General features: G+C 40.2%; 2 protein-coding genes across 2 annotated transcripts in view; both read right to left on the bottom strand.

The window, feature by feature from the left end:
- chchd6a (coiled-coil-helix-coiled-coil-helix domain containing 6a) overlaps positions 1 to 11,147 on the bottom strand; it is a 75,033-nt gene extending 63,886 nt beyond the window's left edge. The window contains exons 1-4 of the mRNA XM_085394454.1: positions 10,940 to 11,147; positions 9,155 to 9,248; positions 7,978 to 8,092; positions 6,585 to 6,729 (exon numbers count right to left, since the gene is read on the bottom strand). Of these exons, the coding sequence (XP_085250580.1) occupies positions 6,585 to 6,729; positions 7,978 to 8,092; positions 9,155 to 9,248; positions 10,940 to 11,023 (438 nt within the window). The 5' untranslated portion in view covers positions 11,024 to 11,147. The remainder of the gene's footprint in view (positions 1 to 6,584; positions 6,730 to 7,977; positions 8,093 to 9,154; positions 9,249 to 10,939) is intronic.
- Positions 11,148 to 11,464: 317 nt separating this feature from the next.
- On the bottom strand, positions 11,465 to 16,271 carry LOC146645060 (E3 ubiquitin/ISG15 ligase TRIM25). Its single transcript, XM_085394308.1, has 4 exons — positions 15,185 to 16,271; positions 14,244 to 14,383; positions 12,742 to 12,909; positions 11,465 to 12,560 (listed from the first exon to the last, which is right to left on the bottom strand). The coding sequence occupies exons 1-4, from the start codon at positions 15,809 to 15,811 to the stop codon at positions 11,852 to 11,854; spliced, it is 1,644 nt and encodes a 547-aa protein (XP_085250434.1). The 5' UTR covers positions 15,812 to 16,271; the 3' UTR covers positions 11,465 to 11,851.
- Positions 16,272 to 16,613: the final 342 nt, after the last annotated feature.

Below are 16,613 nucleotides of genomic sequence, written 5' to 3'. Positions count from 1 at the left end.
TTTAGAACACTGATACATGTCTGCTATTAGCCGTTTAATGTTAGCTTACGTCCACAGCTTTTCAGTCTTGTCGCTGTCTCCTAAAAAACACTACAGCTGTGTTTTGCAGGTTTTGCTTTTTCTTGTGAGGTTTTGTGGCTTTGTTTTCTATTTTTGTTGTGTTGCATTAAACTTTTCTGTTTGCTAGTGTTTTCTTAAATTGCACTGCACCTCTCAGGGCCGCTGCACTTTTCTTTCATATAAAATCTAACTTTTATTAAAGCAAAAATGCCTGACAGTGCTACATCACACAGGAAAAGCCAGATATCTGTGTGTTAGTCAGTTGTAGATACACACAATTCAAACCACACTGACAAAAAAAAGTTGTGCACTGATATTGCAGTAACTGTTCAGAATAGCATGGAAAAAAAGCTAAAGGTGGGAAAATAGTAACACACCACTGTCAGTATTAATGAGGAGTCCAACAGTGTGCAAGGTGTTGTTTTGATTCGGAGGTTGTAATGCTGCACTTGGATTTTTTTGTTTTTTTAATGACATATACTAAGAAATTATAATGAAGGATGTTTAGTACACATGGGTACAAGAGCTCATTCGATTATCATTATATATGTTTTTGTCCTAAAAACAAAAACCAAACAAAAAATAATGATTTGCTTTTAAACTTTAATTGAAAATATAATTTAACCCTTTTTTACATGCAATTTTATGGCTCAAATTTAATGTGTCATCAAAATAAGAAACCAAACATTAAAAAAAAAAAAAAAACCTCACAAGTATTAAATATGGAGAATGCAAACCTCACTCAGTGACCTGGTGCAAATCTGAATAAGGATAATTGCTTTCTTTGTAAAGATCCAGGAACATCCCTACAGCACGTGAGTCAAAGAGCATCAACAGCTCTATATATATATGATAGCTTCCTTAAAGACTAAACGAATATGAACATTACAATGAAAAGTGCCCTGGCGCTGTACCACAGGCAATTCTGACAGTAAAAATAATGGCAGACAATAGGACATGTACAAGGAGGGCACAGACAGATTCCATTAGTGTTGGAGGAGCAGGTGGAATAGCATTTGTGACTGGTTTTTCTGGTGACAGAATTTCAAATTTATCTAGTTTTTGTGCATGATGTGCACAGGGACAAAGCAGCAGGCAAAATAAGACAGACAGGCCAACATATGAAATATGGCATATGGTTTTGTTGCCATCTAGTGTCGACTGGAGGAAGTGATTCAAACTGAGTACACCCAGAGTGCATGTAACCAGCTAATACATGGACATTTCCCAGAACAACGCAGTAGTATCTCATTCTGGTAAATGTCCACTTCTATGAATTAGATGTGTGCACGTTTATATAAGACAGGCTTTATGTTAATAATAATGTCTCTTAATATTATGTAATCAGGCTTTATTTTGCTTTTATGTCTGAGCTAAAAGCAAATCAAAGCCTGAGAACATCTCCTCATGATGTAAAGATTGCTTGAGTGCCCATTAATTCTCTTCTGTGAAGCCCTGAGGATTTTTTTTTTAAACTGGACAGCTGGCCAATGATACCTGATGATGATGAGGACATTTTTCCCTCCCAAACAGAGGTTTCCTGAATAAACAGAAGCCTTAAATAGTTTTAAAAGTGTTATACTGACATGAAAAATTCCCTGCATAATACCCTTTAACCACCTTACATGTTCCCTGTCACATTAAGTCCAAGTAAGATGCAACTGACTCACCTGTGCTTAAAAGGCACGTTTGAAGAATGAGAAAAACAAGGCTGGCATTTTATATTAGCCCAAGCTCAGTCAGAGGAAGTTAAAGGGCAGCTAATAAAATAGTCTTCCTAATTGTTCTGTGAGAACACAGAGGCAGAGAGAGAAATTTACCATATGCTAATGTGACTTATAACCTTTTTTTTTATTTTTAAAGGGGGGGTGGGGCTTTCAAGACGCACCAAAAGGCCATTAATACAATATAAAAAGAGAAAATCCCTTTTAGCTCTTTAGTTCAACTTGCTTCTATTCTTTCTATTCTCCCGTTCTCCTCCCCCCCACACACACACTTATTCTGAAATTAATCTGCAGAAGATTTGCTATTAACAAAGACTATTCACAGAGTGTGGCACAGAGTGGGCGAGAGCTTTGGCTTGAAAGATGAGGAAAGGGCCAGAGGAACAGAAGGATCAGGCAGTGCGCTAGGAAGAGCACAAAAGACAGGAGGAAATGAGCGAGGGAGTGAAAGGCACCGGAAAAGAAAGAAGCAGTTAAAGAGCAGACGCCACACATCGCTGACCGGCTCTTTCTTGACGTGTGACTCAGTGCTGCGACCACGCACGAGGACAGCGGGCACTGAGTCACCTGTAGCAACCTTCTCTGCCCACTCCTCACACCTTTGTTCCGACACTCAAGGATAAATCGCGACTCCGTCCATTCGGCACACATTTGCACAGCTCCTCTCTCCTCCTAATCCTCCGCTTTCTAACAATTCTGCAGGTCACCTGCTGCGTCTTCTTTCTGGATCATCATCATGATGATCATCATAAACATTAGTTAAACTAGTAAACTAGTTAAACTTAGTGGTGCTACTTTCAGTCTTCATGCCTTACATCTAAATCTTCTTTATTTCAACTTCCACAGGAAGCATTTACTCAGCTGTTTGTTTTTTTTAAACTCTCCCTGCACGTATCCCTCCCCTCTGTATGCAGTGCTGAGGCATCTGTCATTTTCATTCTTGCTCATCATTTCTTTCCGTCTTTGTTCTCCTCCTCGTCCTTCTCCTTCAGATTTCATATTTTCTCTCAACCCCTGCCACCCCTCATCCCTCCTTGTCTAACATCTCCTGATTGCGCGAAATATTTATTCATCTTGTAACCCGCTTTTAAAAATCACACCCTCCTTCTGCAATTCATCCTCCCAATGCGACAAAGAAGCGTTACAAATAGTCCCTCCTTCCTTCTCGTTGACCCATTGTTGCGCTTCCCTTCCACTTCCTTGTGGATCCTTCACGAAATGTTCAATCGCTTGTAAAGGGCTCCTTTTTCGTTCCCTTCTCCTCAGTTCTATTCCGCAGGAAATGCGTGTCATCTTCTCTTTCACTCCCATTCATTCCCGGCTCCTCTTCATTCTTCATCCTAACCCTTCACAAAATGTTCCGTCACTTCTTTTTCATCCTCACATCCTTCTTGCTCCCAATTACTTAGTAAATGCTTAATCAGCTGTCAGCTCCCATTTTGAATCGTCTCATATGTTCAGTCTTCCTCATCCATTTATTTTCCCTTTTCAGGAAATATTGCATAACTGTCACAGCTTTAAACTTTTCCTTGCATAATTAATATGGCTCCCTGCCAAATGTACATTGGTTCTGACCATGGGTGCCAGAGAACTTTGCTGCCAGCTATGTAATCCATCAAAACTCGAAAGTTATTTAGATTTTTATCACTAAAAATAACAAAATATTCACTTTTATTATTATGTTTTTAACTTGTAAACACTCGTCCATCTACACTGTGTACATGTCATGTCTGATGTGATTAGCCTGTTCTGGGTCCTAATGCTCTTTCGCTTCCCAAAAGCAAAAAAGCACAGAGACACCACTGAGATTTAAAAATGATCTAAATCCTTTACACCTAAAAGAATTTGGTAATCACAGCTACAATGTGAGCACAGGTTTTGGTATTACAATGGCAGGAAGAAATAGGACCTTTCATTGGCTTAAATCCTGTTTTAATCAACCACCTAACCTACACGGTGAAATGTCACTTTTAAAGTTTACCCCAAATCCCATCTTTTCCTCCACTGGTTTATCGGAAAAAACAGTGAACATCCAACATCCATGTGCTCTATGCCATGTACCAGTTTTGCTAGTAAAACATAATCCATATTGATTATGAAAGATGGTCACAAATAGGACATTCCCTTAGACTGTGGCTCCTGGTTGAAAGTAAAATCGATTTGGTTTTAAATTTAAAACATTTTTAATAAAGCTTAAACGTACAGTGGTCCTTAGATTTCAAACACACTGCAGCTTAAGAAAACACCAACAAATAGAAAAAGCAACACTTTACTATTGCTATTAGCTGTTTACTGTTAGCTTGTTCGTCACATTGTTGTCTTCCCAAAAACACTGCCGTTGGGTTTTGTGAGTTTGTGGAATTTTTTCTGTTTCCATTGTATTTTCTTCAACTTTCTTTGTGTTTTGTGTGCTTTTGCAGCACTTGATTTGTCTTTTTCAAGTTGCAGTGCATTTGAACTCTCAGGACAGTTTTGTAAATGTGCTATTCAGCCCTGAAATATTTCACATGGCCATCTCCAGTAATTTGGGGCTCAGAAAAATAAAATACTGCAACTTAAATGAGCAATTTTAGTGAAAATTTAGCAAAGTATTGCTGATCCACATAAAAACTATATTTTAAATGCTGAACCGGTACTAAACCTGCATGTCTTTGAATACATACCTCTAGTTTCTTTTTATATGACCTTTTATTGAGATTCTCCAAGAGGTTGGAGATTCACAGAAACCACTCAATTATGGGAAATATGCTATATTATAATAAATAAATCTGCTGGCTGGAGGTGATTAATGGATGATTAATGGATACACCTTAATGGATAAGTTTAGGCAAACTGCTCATACAGTATGCACTAGATATACTCTTTGCTATGTCTGTATTACTGTGATACAAAATATGACATTCTTATAAATGACCAAAAAAAAAAAAAAAAAACTACCCATGCAAGGGTGCACAGGACAAAGAACTGTGGAAGATGAGTGATCATGCTCTCTGACTCCATAACAGCAAAAAAAATAAAAAATAAAAAATCAAATTTGAGTAAAGAATGTGAGCAAGTCTGCCCACACTTCGTATGCATGTGCATGTAGGTTTTCATAGCACAGAAACAGTAATTACAAGCAGCCCTCAGCATCAGGAGGTCCAGTCCTGCTCAAGCGGTCATTCTGCTCAGCGCATCCCTCCAGCAGCTTTCTATTAGCAGTGGGAGTATGTTGGAGTGGAGATAAGACAGGCGCTACAGCGATGGGGGGGAGGGGGTGTAATAGGAGGGGAAGGGGGAGGAAGAGTTGTATGAAACAGGCACCGGCTGATGTGTACAACAAGAGCCCCCCCCCCTCAACCTTCCCCACCCATGACTACACGGGTATCTCCGCACCACTCCTATCTCCAGCTCCAGGAAACTCTCAGGGTGCAATTTACCGCTTGCACTACGCTGATAATACCGTCTCCCGGGCAGGAAGGAGAGAGTGATGGGCTGGGATAGAAAAGGAGAGAAAGACAGAGTGAGATAGGGGGTGAGGGCAGGAAAGAAGAAAGAGAAATGAGGGAGGGAGAACATGGGAAAGAGGAGTAGATAGAAAAAGAACAGGGATGTAATAGGTGAGAAGGGGAGGATAAAAAGGAGGACGAGGAGGAGGCAGGGGGAGTATCATCATGGAAATTGCAAATTCAATCTCAAGAGCCAATTTGCGTCCGTATGAATACTCCGATTTAACCACAGACAAACTCATCAGACTGAGTCACATCTTGACACCACGTCAAACCTATCTCCTCCCACTCAGATTAATCCACTTTTACACAACTTTATCAACAAACTCGTGCAACACCTGACCTCTTCAGTGAACAGAGCTAGGATGACTGCTGACTAAAACTTTAAAGAACTGTACACAGGCAGCAACAGCTCCCTCAATGGGTCACTGGCAGATACTGCAGGGGGAAGCAACATCATATCCCTCACTCACATCATAACCATATTAACAGAAATGATGCACAAAGTTTCTGTAAACATAGAGCGGCAGTCGAAGGAGAGGCAAGGCGTGTTAGGTGTAACAAGAAAAACTAGAAGAGGCAATTAGTTAAGCTGGAGTACAGAGTTGTTATTGTTTAAGTATATACAGCAAATGGTCAGCAATGCCCAGAGGGTCATTTCAGGTTGCATTAGGTCATACATAACATATAAGGTTGGCTGTAGGAGTATAGTTTTTTATTTTATGCAAAAAATACTTTTTGATTTTTTATAACTTTGGATGTGATGGCAATTTTTAATTGGATTAAATCTGAATCTCCTACCACTTTGCAAACCCCTCTTGTCTTGCTTTAGACTCCCAAAGCTTTCGTACTGACCGACTTTCAGAGACATCTGTATTAACCCTTGCAGAGAAATTACTTCCTACAGGGTCCTGCCTAGTGCAGTGTGACTGACTAAAGCAGGGGTCCCCAAACCCAGTCCGTGAGGGCCGGTGTCCCTGCAGGTTTTAGATCTCACCCTGGGTCAACACACCTGAATCACATGATTAGTTCATTACCAGGCCTCTGGAGAACTTCAAGACATGCTGAGAAGGTAATTTATCCATTTAAATCAGCTGTGATGGATAAAGGACACATCTGAAACCTGCAGGACACCGGCCCTCGTGGACTGGGATTGGGGACCCCTGGACTAAAGTGTTTTAAATATGAACTTACTTCACTCTTATTTAAACTATCAGTAGCAGCTCAACACGACACATGAAAGAAACAAGAGATTTAAACTTTAATAGAAAACATTTCTGACGCATGCATGGGTGTGTGGGTGTGTATATACCAACTGTTTGGTCCTCTCAGCTTCCAGCCGTGTTTGTTGTCTTTCCCGGCTCGTGGCTTTGGCCATCTCTTCCTTTGCCGCCTCCATTTCTCGCTGTGCCATCTTGGCCCACTCTTCCTTCAGTAACTTCTGTTGTTGTTCATACCTTAAACCATACATATAATGAATATTGCTTACATTAATGGCAAACTGACACATTAAAGTATGTAAGATGGATTACAGATAATCCTCATGACACTTTGAAAGACCAAATTTTTTTGTTTGTTTGTAAAAAGTCTTTATTTTTAATTCAATATAATCTGAAATGAGTGACTGAGCCCATAAAGTCATCGGGAAAGTGTTTACAGAGGTCACAGCTCAGGACCTTTTTCCCATAGCCTTCTATTGAACCAGAAGCCTTTTCACATGGCCTGATGGTAGGTGTTACAAAGAATGGAGGTTTAACGCACACTAATCTTTTATACTGTTTTTCATGGCTTTCCACAGTACAGTCAGATGTTGTATGTATATATTTATGTATGTCCACTAGGGGGCAGTATAGAAACACTTTAAGCTCCCTCCATAGAATATTAGAAACATGCATTGTAGGGTAGCATCAAACTTATCAGGAGTTTAGTTCATTCATTAGACATGAATCAGAATGCTGACATGAAATAAGAATTACCTCCTTTTATCCATTTTCAAATGAACAAAATTACTATTAATGAAGGTCCTTATCAAACATGATTTATCCTGTGCAACACAGTTTAACCCGGGTCTCAAATGTCAAGTGATACCTGAGTTTAGCTTATAAATAGCAAAGGCCATGACAGCTAAAATAATTTGTGAAACTACTTTATATAGACACACTGGTAACCAATATTGAACTAGCAAGCTTGCATCTTGCAAAAATCAAACCTCTTTGGATACAAAAACAGCTTCCATCAAAACAGAGACATGTTGTACAATCGCACAACCCAGAATGGAAAAAGGAGCTTGATAATTTTTACAGGTATTTATTTATGCATTTACTTAACTTGACTTAATATGAAACCATGCATGATGCCCTGCAGGTTAAATTAGTCAGGACTCTTTTAGAAGAAGCTCTCGATTTAAAGGCTCTCTGAAATGATAAGCATCAGATCATATTTCTGAAACCTTCACAGTGTTGCATATTATCCTGTTACAGCTCATTTTAGTTTTTTTGATTGAGCCTTCAAAAAAAAAAATGTGGCACACCTTCCACATTTTTTGTTCTCTTTCCAACGCAAACAGAAACACAACCTTGTGATTTATAACAAATCACAAAAAACCTTTTGCTCCAATATGCAGCAATTCTATTTGCAATGCATTCAAATGGTCACCAGGCAGAAATCTTAACTAAAATCTGTATCCTGAATTTCCTTTAACTCACCTCCTCTGATCTTCCTTGCTGAAGGAGGCCGATTTGCTGGAGTGCGAACTGGGTTGTGCGCACTGCTGTGGGCCTTGCTGAGATTGAGAGCCTGAGCTGGCACTGTGAGAGGAGGCTGAACAAAGACAACAAATGTTCAAAGGAAAAAAGATTATCACACAAGGTAAAAACAACTTTGGCACTTTTGTGGCTTACAGCTTTACTGTCAAAATAGGGACTAATGCACATGTATAATTAATACTATATAATCAAACATTGTAATCTTTCTTAAGAAAAAAAAATGTTTGTATGAACTAAAAGATTTTTCATGGCTCAAAATTTACTTTAGGTCAGACATTTAGTTGATAGTGAATCTGTGTTTTCTTAATAGAAGTGTAAAACCCTATACATTTTCTGGCAATGTTTGACAATTTGATAAGCAACAGTCGATTTCAGTAAATTAAATTCCACTAAAGAAAAAGAAAAATAGTGATTTTTTTTTTTCTTTAAACGAGGACACCACAACGTTTCCCTGGCTGCCAAAATCATTTCCCGCTCTCAGTTTATTCTGACACAGGTGTCCAGTTAGAATAGAATTCAACTTTATTGTCATTGCACATGTCACAGGTACAAGGCAACGAAATGCAGTTTGCATCCATCCAGAAGTACTTTAGCCATGATATAGATATATTACAATATATATATTAGCAATAATATAGATATGTAAGTATAAAGTTAAAAAGTTAAAAAGCTTAGTTAAAAAGCTCAGGCAACACATTTTTTTTCTTAAAAAAATATTTTCTCGTTAAACACGTATCAGCTGATGTGATACTGCATTTACAGATGAGACTCGAGAACCAGTTCCAAATTGTCCACTTCCCTTGAATTGTATGTGTCAAAGTTTATCAAGTTCTCACACAATGTTGGCACACTGTACTTGCAACTGCACATAGCAGAACAATGACGCCTAATTCACAGCGGGTGAGGTTTTTTCACACCTCAGTTCCAGTCAGTGTGTTCACACAGAGATAATAAAACGGTTAATATTGGGACTCAGTGAAACCTACTCCCACAAAGAGAGAGAGAGAGAATAAACTGTCAGCAATCAAAAGGGGAATAATTAAAACAAACTGGCTTCTAAGCAAACTTGATAAGTGCAGAGGCACCAATAGAATCTAATCTCAAAAATGATCACTACCTGTGTTTGTTTGAGGGCTTGAGGCAGGTGATGACGTGCGGTCTGGGGCAATGTTGGCAACTCCTCTCATTCTTTGCAGAACATCTTCTGACAGCTGGACAAACAGAGTCAACAAAGCATATAATATACACAACGTGTTTTATTTATTTCATAGAAAAAAAAACATTTGTGTAATCCTTCAGATAAAAAAACAACAACAACAAAAAAGCATGAGCCTCTTAAACATGCCATTAATAGAGGATCACTGAACCTCTATTGTATGTGTATCTGTATGTGTGTGTGTGTGTCTTTGTGTATCCAGGGAAGTCCTTAAGCACTACTACCCCAAAAACCACAGGAGGGAGCACTGACTCACTGTTTCTATGAGTCACACTGAATGTGCAACCAAGGCAGGCTCTCTTCTTACAGACATTTTCACAAAAGATTTTAAAAGCACTTTGGGTGCTCAGAGTAGAAAAGCACTACATAAAAACTGTTTTTACATTTACAAACCTGCTAACCCCATTGCATTCCACCACAACGTATTAATTTCCAGTCGTTGTTTTTGCAGGATCTGAGGGTGTCTTCATTTCCTCATAATGTCAGGATATTTGGAGGCACACACCCACACCAGCTGACTTTCTGTATGTGTGCGCATGCAAGAAGTTTAACTGTGGTAAATTTTAATTTACCACTTAATCATGCACACCAACAGGCTAAAGGTGAAATGAGTACACATCTGCATCATTATGACAATGCAAGAATCTCCACAAACGAGTTCAGAAAAGAAATAAACATGGAGGTGTATGATTATCTAACTGATTTTGTCAGCGCTTGACAGGTGACCGAAAGCTCAGCAAAACTAGACATGCCTATACCCTGTTGAAATCATTTCTATTTGTTGTTTTGTTCATTATCGTTTCCTGTTTTAGAAGACGACAATTTAGTTATATATGCAACTGCATTAGTGTTTCATTGGTTTCACTTGCATACACTAACTCGCTCTACTTGGTTGTGTTAAAAGTATAAGCTTTCTATATGTCCAACAGCACGTGAAAGCAACACTGTAAAGAGGCGTCAACTCCACACCAAACCTCGTTTGAAATCTGCTCATTTCAAGCCATCCACTTTTAGTTAAACATATCGTTAGCTTCATAGCATAATTGCCTAAGTCATTTGACTAAGTCAATGACTTAGGCACTTATGCTATGAAGCTAACGATATGCTCAGTTAAACCAACATGTTAGGCAGTTATGACATTTATACGAGTCTCCCCGTTTTTCTTTGATACACACTTACTGTGCAGCAGACATGTTCACGTAGGATAACAGCGAACTTTAACGTTTCAATGCAAACTAAATGTGTTATTGTGTTAACGTTGTTAGCAAATGCCAGCGACTAGGTAACAGCTAAAAGGTTTAATTTCGGGCAATTAGTTTTCCTGCTAAGTAGGCAATGTATATGCCGAATTTACCTTAAGGTGCTAAAGTTTTCTATATTTCTTAGAGCATCTGCCACGTATATTCTTTTACTTGTAAACAAGGAACATTACTATTTTCACCTTATTACGAATGGAGTTTGGGGTAACAACATTTTTTTTTTTTTACATATTTCAGCTCTTTCAACAACCTGTCCCACCCTCTTCCTACCTTTGTACCTCCTCATTTTAGCAGTGACACTCTACCGGTCGTAGACTGATAGCTTGAACAAAGCAACAACTTAATTTGACAATAGCCAGTCAGCGCTAAACGAGACATTAAAGTAATGCTAACATGGCTTCTCAAGTGCTAGCTAAATTAGCATTACCTTGACTCCACGGAGAATTCTGACCCTGTCCTCATCGTCAACACCGAAGGACACTTTTCTTGTTGTACTCTCTCCCGAACCCATGCTTCTGCTGCAAACGCACAGCTTTCGTGGTGAGAAAAATGTTTATAATATGAAATAATGTTGCTGTCCTGCCCAATGACAGAATGTGAGACAGAAGGGATAGGGTTGCCAGGTTCTTCGTGAACCATCCTCCTCTTGCACATGTGTAAAGGTCAGATCGTGTGTTGGAAATGATAACATTGCGTGTGAATACGAAATTGTTAATAAGAAATTATTACATGTGTGTTCTGGGGGAAGTCAGATTAAATGCAAATTGCTTAATCGCTTTAAAAAAAAAAACAAGGATTTACAGGCACACCTGGCAACTCCAGGGTCATAGTTGAATGGCTGAAATATCAACAGCCAATCAAAGGCTATATACGGCATAGATTATTTCTATGCACCCGTAAAAGTATTGAGACAAAGAAAGTTGGTCACAAGACACACAGAAACATTGCCAGATAAGTTTATTTATAGAATAAACACAAAACATGTCTCGGTTTATGCCTAAATGTCAGCGTCTGCGCACAGCAGTGTTTACTGTATGGGGAGCAAACACAACATTCAACACGTTCCAATAACATTTACAAAACACACAAAATGGAAACATGATCTTGTGACATAAATGTTTATGCCTCAAGATCTCACAAAAGTAGTAGGCGCCTGTATTGATAAATCTACTCTATTAAAACACCCAAAACATGAATAACACATTTTTGTAAACAATCTCATGTGATTGTAATGCTAAATTTATACAATGCAAGGCAGCAGACGTATTGCGGGTTTTTGTGTTAGCTGGAAGGCAGTTCACTTGGCTGACTACCCAAGCAATTTCTATGCAGGATGTATTCACATCCCACTGCTCAGTGTGATCCAGGAGTCTGGTGTGTTTGAAAGTATACTGAATACCGGGTAAACAGGCTCTTTAAACACAGCCTTTAAGGTGTGGAGATGTTCCCTGCGCCCTTTGGTGCTGTGGAACGTCAAAGTTCCCCCCTCGTAATCCAGTGCAACCTCAATCTTGACCGGTGGTGTGGTCACTTCCTTAAGGACCACATTTGAGGAGCACTGGCACACTGTCAGCTTGCCGTTTTTCCACTGCAGCCTCCAGGACACAGTGTTGTGCCCCAGACGGCTGTGGTCACCACGGCGAGGAATGCTCTTGTAGCACACGCCCAATGACCACATGCTATTGGGTCCCACTTCTACAACCCATACATGCTCGCCGCCAGAGAAACCCTGGCTGCACAGGATCTGAGGTGCACTCGTGAAACGCTCGGGGTGCTCCGGGTACGACTGCTTGTTGGAGCTGTATTTGACTGTGCGCAGATCGTTGGACACCAGCAGGTTGGGGTGGGCGGTGAAGATGCTGAAGGTGAGTTCCAGTGGGTTGAGGAGGATATGAAGAGAATCCATGAGGCGGGTCATTTCTGTGCAGAAGTCTTGGGTTTTGAGACCTCCCTGCAGGCACATATTATTGAGTGGAGCCTTTGAGGGGATGTTGGAGGAAATGGCACTGGTGACAACATGTCTCAGCTTTTGTTCAATCTGCATGAACCTGGAGAGCAAAGGATTTATTATTACTTACTCAACTCATCTAGCCATATGCCATGGGTAATAAACAATTAAATGTCGGTTTATCAGTAAGAATACTGCATCACTTTCACTTTTCTTTTCATTTTTACATTGTTCTATATATTTCTTCTTTTTAATTGTAATAGCAGGGCAGATTTCTGTACCTGTGTATAAAGATGCATGTGTCCGTCTCATTGAGGACCTCTGTGGCACTCTTTTGGGCCTCCATCAGCTGCTGCTGCTGCTCCTCAAGTGCACTCACGCCTAGCTGCCAGCTTTTGCGGCGCTGTCCTCTCTCCTCCTCCAAGAGCAAAAGCAGGCGATCCCTGTACCTGTATCACAGCACACAAGTGAAGCGGACTGGTCATTTTTATTCCTTTTATTATCGTGATGTTACTAAACAGAGTCAGGTAGATCGATTCATCACTGTGTCTGCTTTAAAGTTGTACATGCATCCATTGCGTCCATACAATGAGAAATAATCACAAAGCTCAGAAAATATTCAACAATCTAAGTTATAATCTGTGCTAATTAGATAAGGTTAGCCAGCTAGCCAAATGGTTTTTTAAAAATCAAACAAAAAAGCGAAACAGATAGCATCTGATTATGTATGTGAGTTGTTTTTGTTTTTGTTCTTTTAATAAATACCTGGTACTGAGAAAATGCCTGTGAGATGAAACTGGCTGAAATGCTGCTGGTAGACTACCTAAATGATAAGAAATGTGCTAGGAGGCACACCCAGAAGTTCCTGAACTTCCAGAAAGTTCCAACCCTCAGCATGAACGTCCATATATTAATTTGGACAACCTATGACATAATAAACTCCTCCAACAGTCCCTTGGCCCTGGGGAAATTGCAGCTATGCATGCTCAATATTTTTATTTAACTTAACGTACAACTAGCTCACACACAGCCTCACTAATGTGACTGAGCTCTACATTTCAGTCTTACTTCCTTCCAAAGATATACCTTCTTGAATGTTTTCTTGAAACTTACTAAAGTATTAGGGTGTTACAGACACCCTTGAATCTGCACCACAAAACAGACGCTGGTAGGCCTAAAATGCAGATGAACTGCATTAATTACATACATGCTTACTACATTCTTTGAGGGGTCGAAGTTTTGGTCTGTATTTTTATTTGCTGCTGAAAATATGAAGCACATCCTGTCAGAGAGAAGCTCCTGAAGAAACTGTTCTACCACCTCTGAAATATGCATTCTGGGTTTTCCACACCTTTTTAAAGCCAATATCATTTGTCATCTTGCTGTTTGAAAACATACTGTGCACGAACACTGGCTGACTTTTAAAGCATTTGGGAAAAAAAGATAATTCCTGTTCTTTATTGAGAATTCATTCCATCTATTTTTACATTGTGATGGTTGTAGAGTTTAACGTTTAACCACAAAAATCAAATGAAAACCTGCAAACATTTTTATCAAGTGCTTTAAAGTCAAAGATTCGTGAGGATATTCTATCAGAACAGGGTGTGTTTGGTTTTATGAGAGATTGTTGAGCGTGCATTCATACCTCATATAGTTCAGACTGTAATTGGGGAAATGTGTTTTCAAAGCCTTTAAGTCCATCTTTGGTCACTGCATTTGCTTAATTACACCACCTGCTACTTTTTAAGGCAGTGTTACTAGCAGCAAATGTGCAGCAGGTTACCTGTCCACCAGAGCACCTATGCTGTCCATGACTGTCACAGCCTTGCTGACCATTTTTTCTCCTACAGCTTCAGAGGTTCCCTGATCCTCTGCTGTCTTCTGCAGGAGTCCCTCTGTCAGCTGCAGTCTGCTAGAAATGACCTGCAAACACACATGTAATATGTTTTAAGATCTTTTGAGTTTCACACGACAGGATTCTTTCTATTGTGTATAAGCATAAAAGATTTCGGATCTGGAAAAACTGGGTGCCCTTTTCTCGTAAGTGCTTTCGGAAAACAAGTAGAGAAAACAGATCTATATATACATATATATAGTACTGTAAATGTTTTCTGTAATGTTAAGTAATATATGATCATATTCCATCAAAGTTTGATCATTTTCTGGTCCAAAATATTAAATTCAACGGTCTGACTTTGCACTTTTGAATTGTATGTATAGCACGAAACTGTGCACTCCCTTAGATTCTGCCAAAGGTCATCAGGTTATTCCTATCAGACAGATTTGTTTTGCATTCCAGATCTTCACCACTCCTCAAAAATGGCAGTGAGTCACTGAGGTGCCAAGCCCTTAATTTATACGTGAAACAAGTTCGGTTCCCATGTCTATGTCCCATGTGCATAGAGCATAGTCTTTTAAACATTGTTCCAAAATTATATTACAGGATTTTCAGGTTTTGACATTTCTCAACAGTAAGTTCCCTGATGGGATTCACATATTTTTATAACATGAATTATGCATTTGTATAACTTGAATATTTTATTCATGAGTCTACAAGCCCTGTCTGAGCACTACTTTCACTTTTGTGCATGCTCAGCTGACCCAGATATGCCCACATTTTGTAGGTTATCAATTTATTTATTAATACATATATAATAACCCCCCTTCCTAATATATAATGCTACAATATAACAGTAGGTAAAATGTTAATGCAGTCAAAAGTACCTTATTTCGGGCCTCCAGCGCTCGTCTCATCTCCTCTTCAGCTACGCTAAAGATGAGAACGTCGTGGCTCTCGTGATGACCCTCTACGACGCACGTGGTGCACAGAGACATCATGTCGTTGGAACAAAAGTACTCAAGGGGACGCTGGTGGATGGCACAGGCCTTCACTCTCAGCTCCGTCGTGGGCTCCACCACGGGGTGGGTCCTGAACAACTCCTTCTCGTGGTGTTTCTGAAGGTGTCTGGAGCAGAGAGACACCTCACACTTCAGGCAGGTCTTCACGGCGGGCGACTGCTCATCTATGCACTGATCGCAGAAAACCTCCATTTTGGTATCCACGCAGTCGGCTTGCATGTTCAGCAGCAGCGCGGTGGCCTTGTAGTTCTCAATGATGCTGCGAAGTTTGAAATTTATCTGCAGGTTATCCGTGCCAGGATACTCCTCACGACATTCTGGGCAGCGCGGCAGGATTTTGCCAGTCTTATCCGTGCTGTCAATAGTTTTGCGGATACAGAATAGACAGTAGTTGTGCCCACAGGGGAGAGCCACCGGGTCCGAGTAGAGCTGAAGGCAGATGGGACAGCTCAGCTCGTAGGCTAGCTGGTCCTCTGGCTTTGACAGCGACATGATCCGAGGTGGTGAGACGGGTAGCTGCTTTTGTTCGTGCTTAGTTTCTCTTCTTTTGTCAGGTCTTCTAAATACCTTTGACTAATCTTACTTAATTTCTCGTTTCTTATCACTTCTTCTCAACCGTCAAGCTGTCAGGTGAGTCTATACAGAACAGGCCAGAAGGGCAGTTAGTGCATACTTATCCGACCAGGAGGAGGTGTATCCACAAATGTTTGCAGGACAACATTCCGTTCTTAGACACCTTGTTTGCTGTGCTGCCAGGAACTGACACCATCATACTGGCTGCTGTTGACGGTTAAAATATTTCTGACAAATCATCAGAACCTGTTTTAGGAAAGAGGTATGAGGATGCTGAATGCTGCTGGAAACCATAAAGCATGAATTTTGGTTAAATAATACTTAATATGTGCAAAAGAAAATCCATTTTGGGGAATTGAATGCTTTCAGTTTCTTTAAAAAGTTCCACAACCAATAAAGAGTATCACCAAGCTGAAGGGAGAATTGTGGCTTTGTCTGGCAGTAGCTCAGTTTTGTTTCAGTTTTGTTGGGCTGGGAGGAGGAGTTGGCCGTCCCATTGGGGTCTGGAATGTGGGGCCTCCCTGCTGCTGCGGAGTCGGGGCGGTCTGCTTCTCTCCACCCCAGGGAAGAGGGTAACACCACCTGGGTCTGGGTGCAGTTTCCCCCTCTAGGGGCAAGGGTACCTAGATCTGGGGCTTAGGGTATGCTTGGGGAGTGTACAGTGTCTATTTATGTCTGTCTCCACGTTGGGTGAGTGTTGAGTAATTGCATATGAGAGCAT

Source organism: Rhamphochromis longiceps, linkage group LG20, assembly GCF_057381845.1.
Source record: "Rhamphochromis longiceps isolate RC_006_pf linkage group LG20, R_longiceps_female_GT1.1, whole genome shotgun sequence".
In the NCBI taxonomy this organism is placed as follows: Eukaryota; Metazoa; Chordata; class Actinopteri; order Cichliformes; family Cichlidae; genus Rhamphochromis; species Rhamphochromis longiceps.
This window is presented reverse-complemented; position numbering and strand designations above follow the sequence as displayed.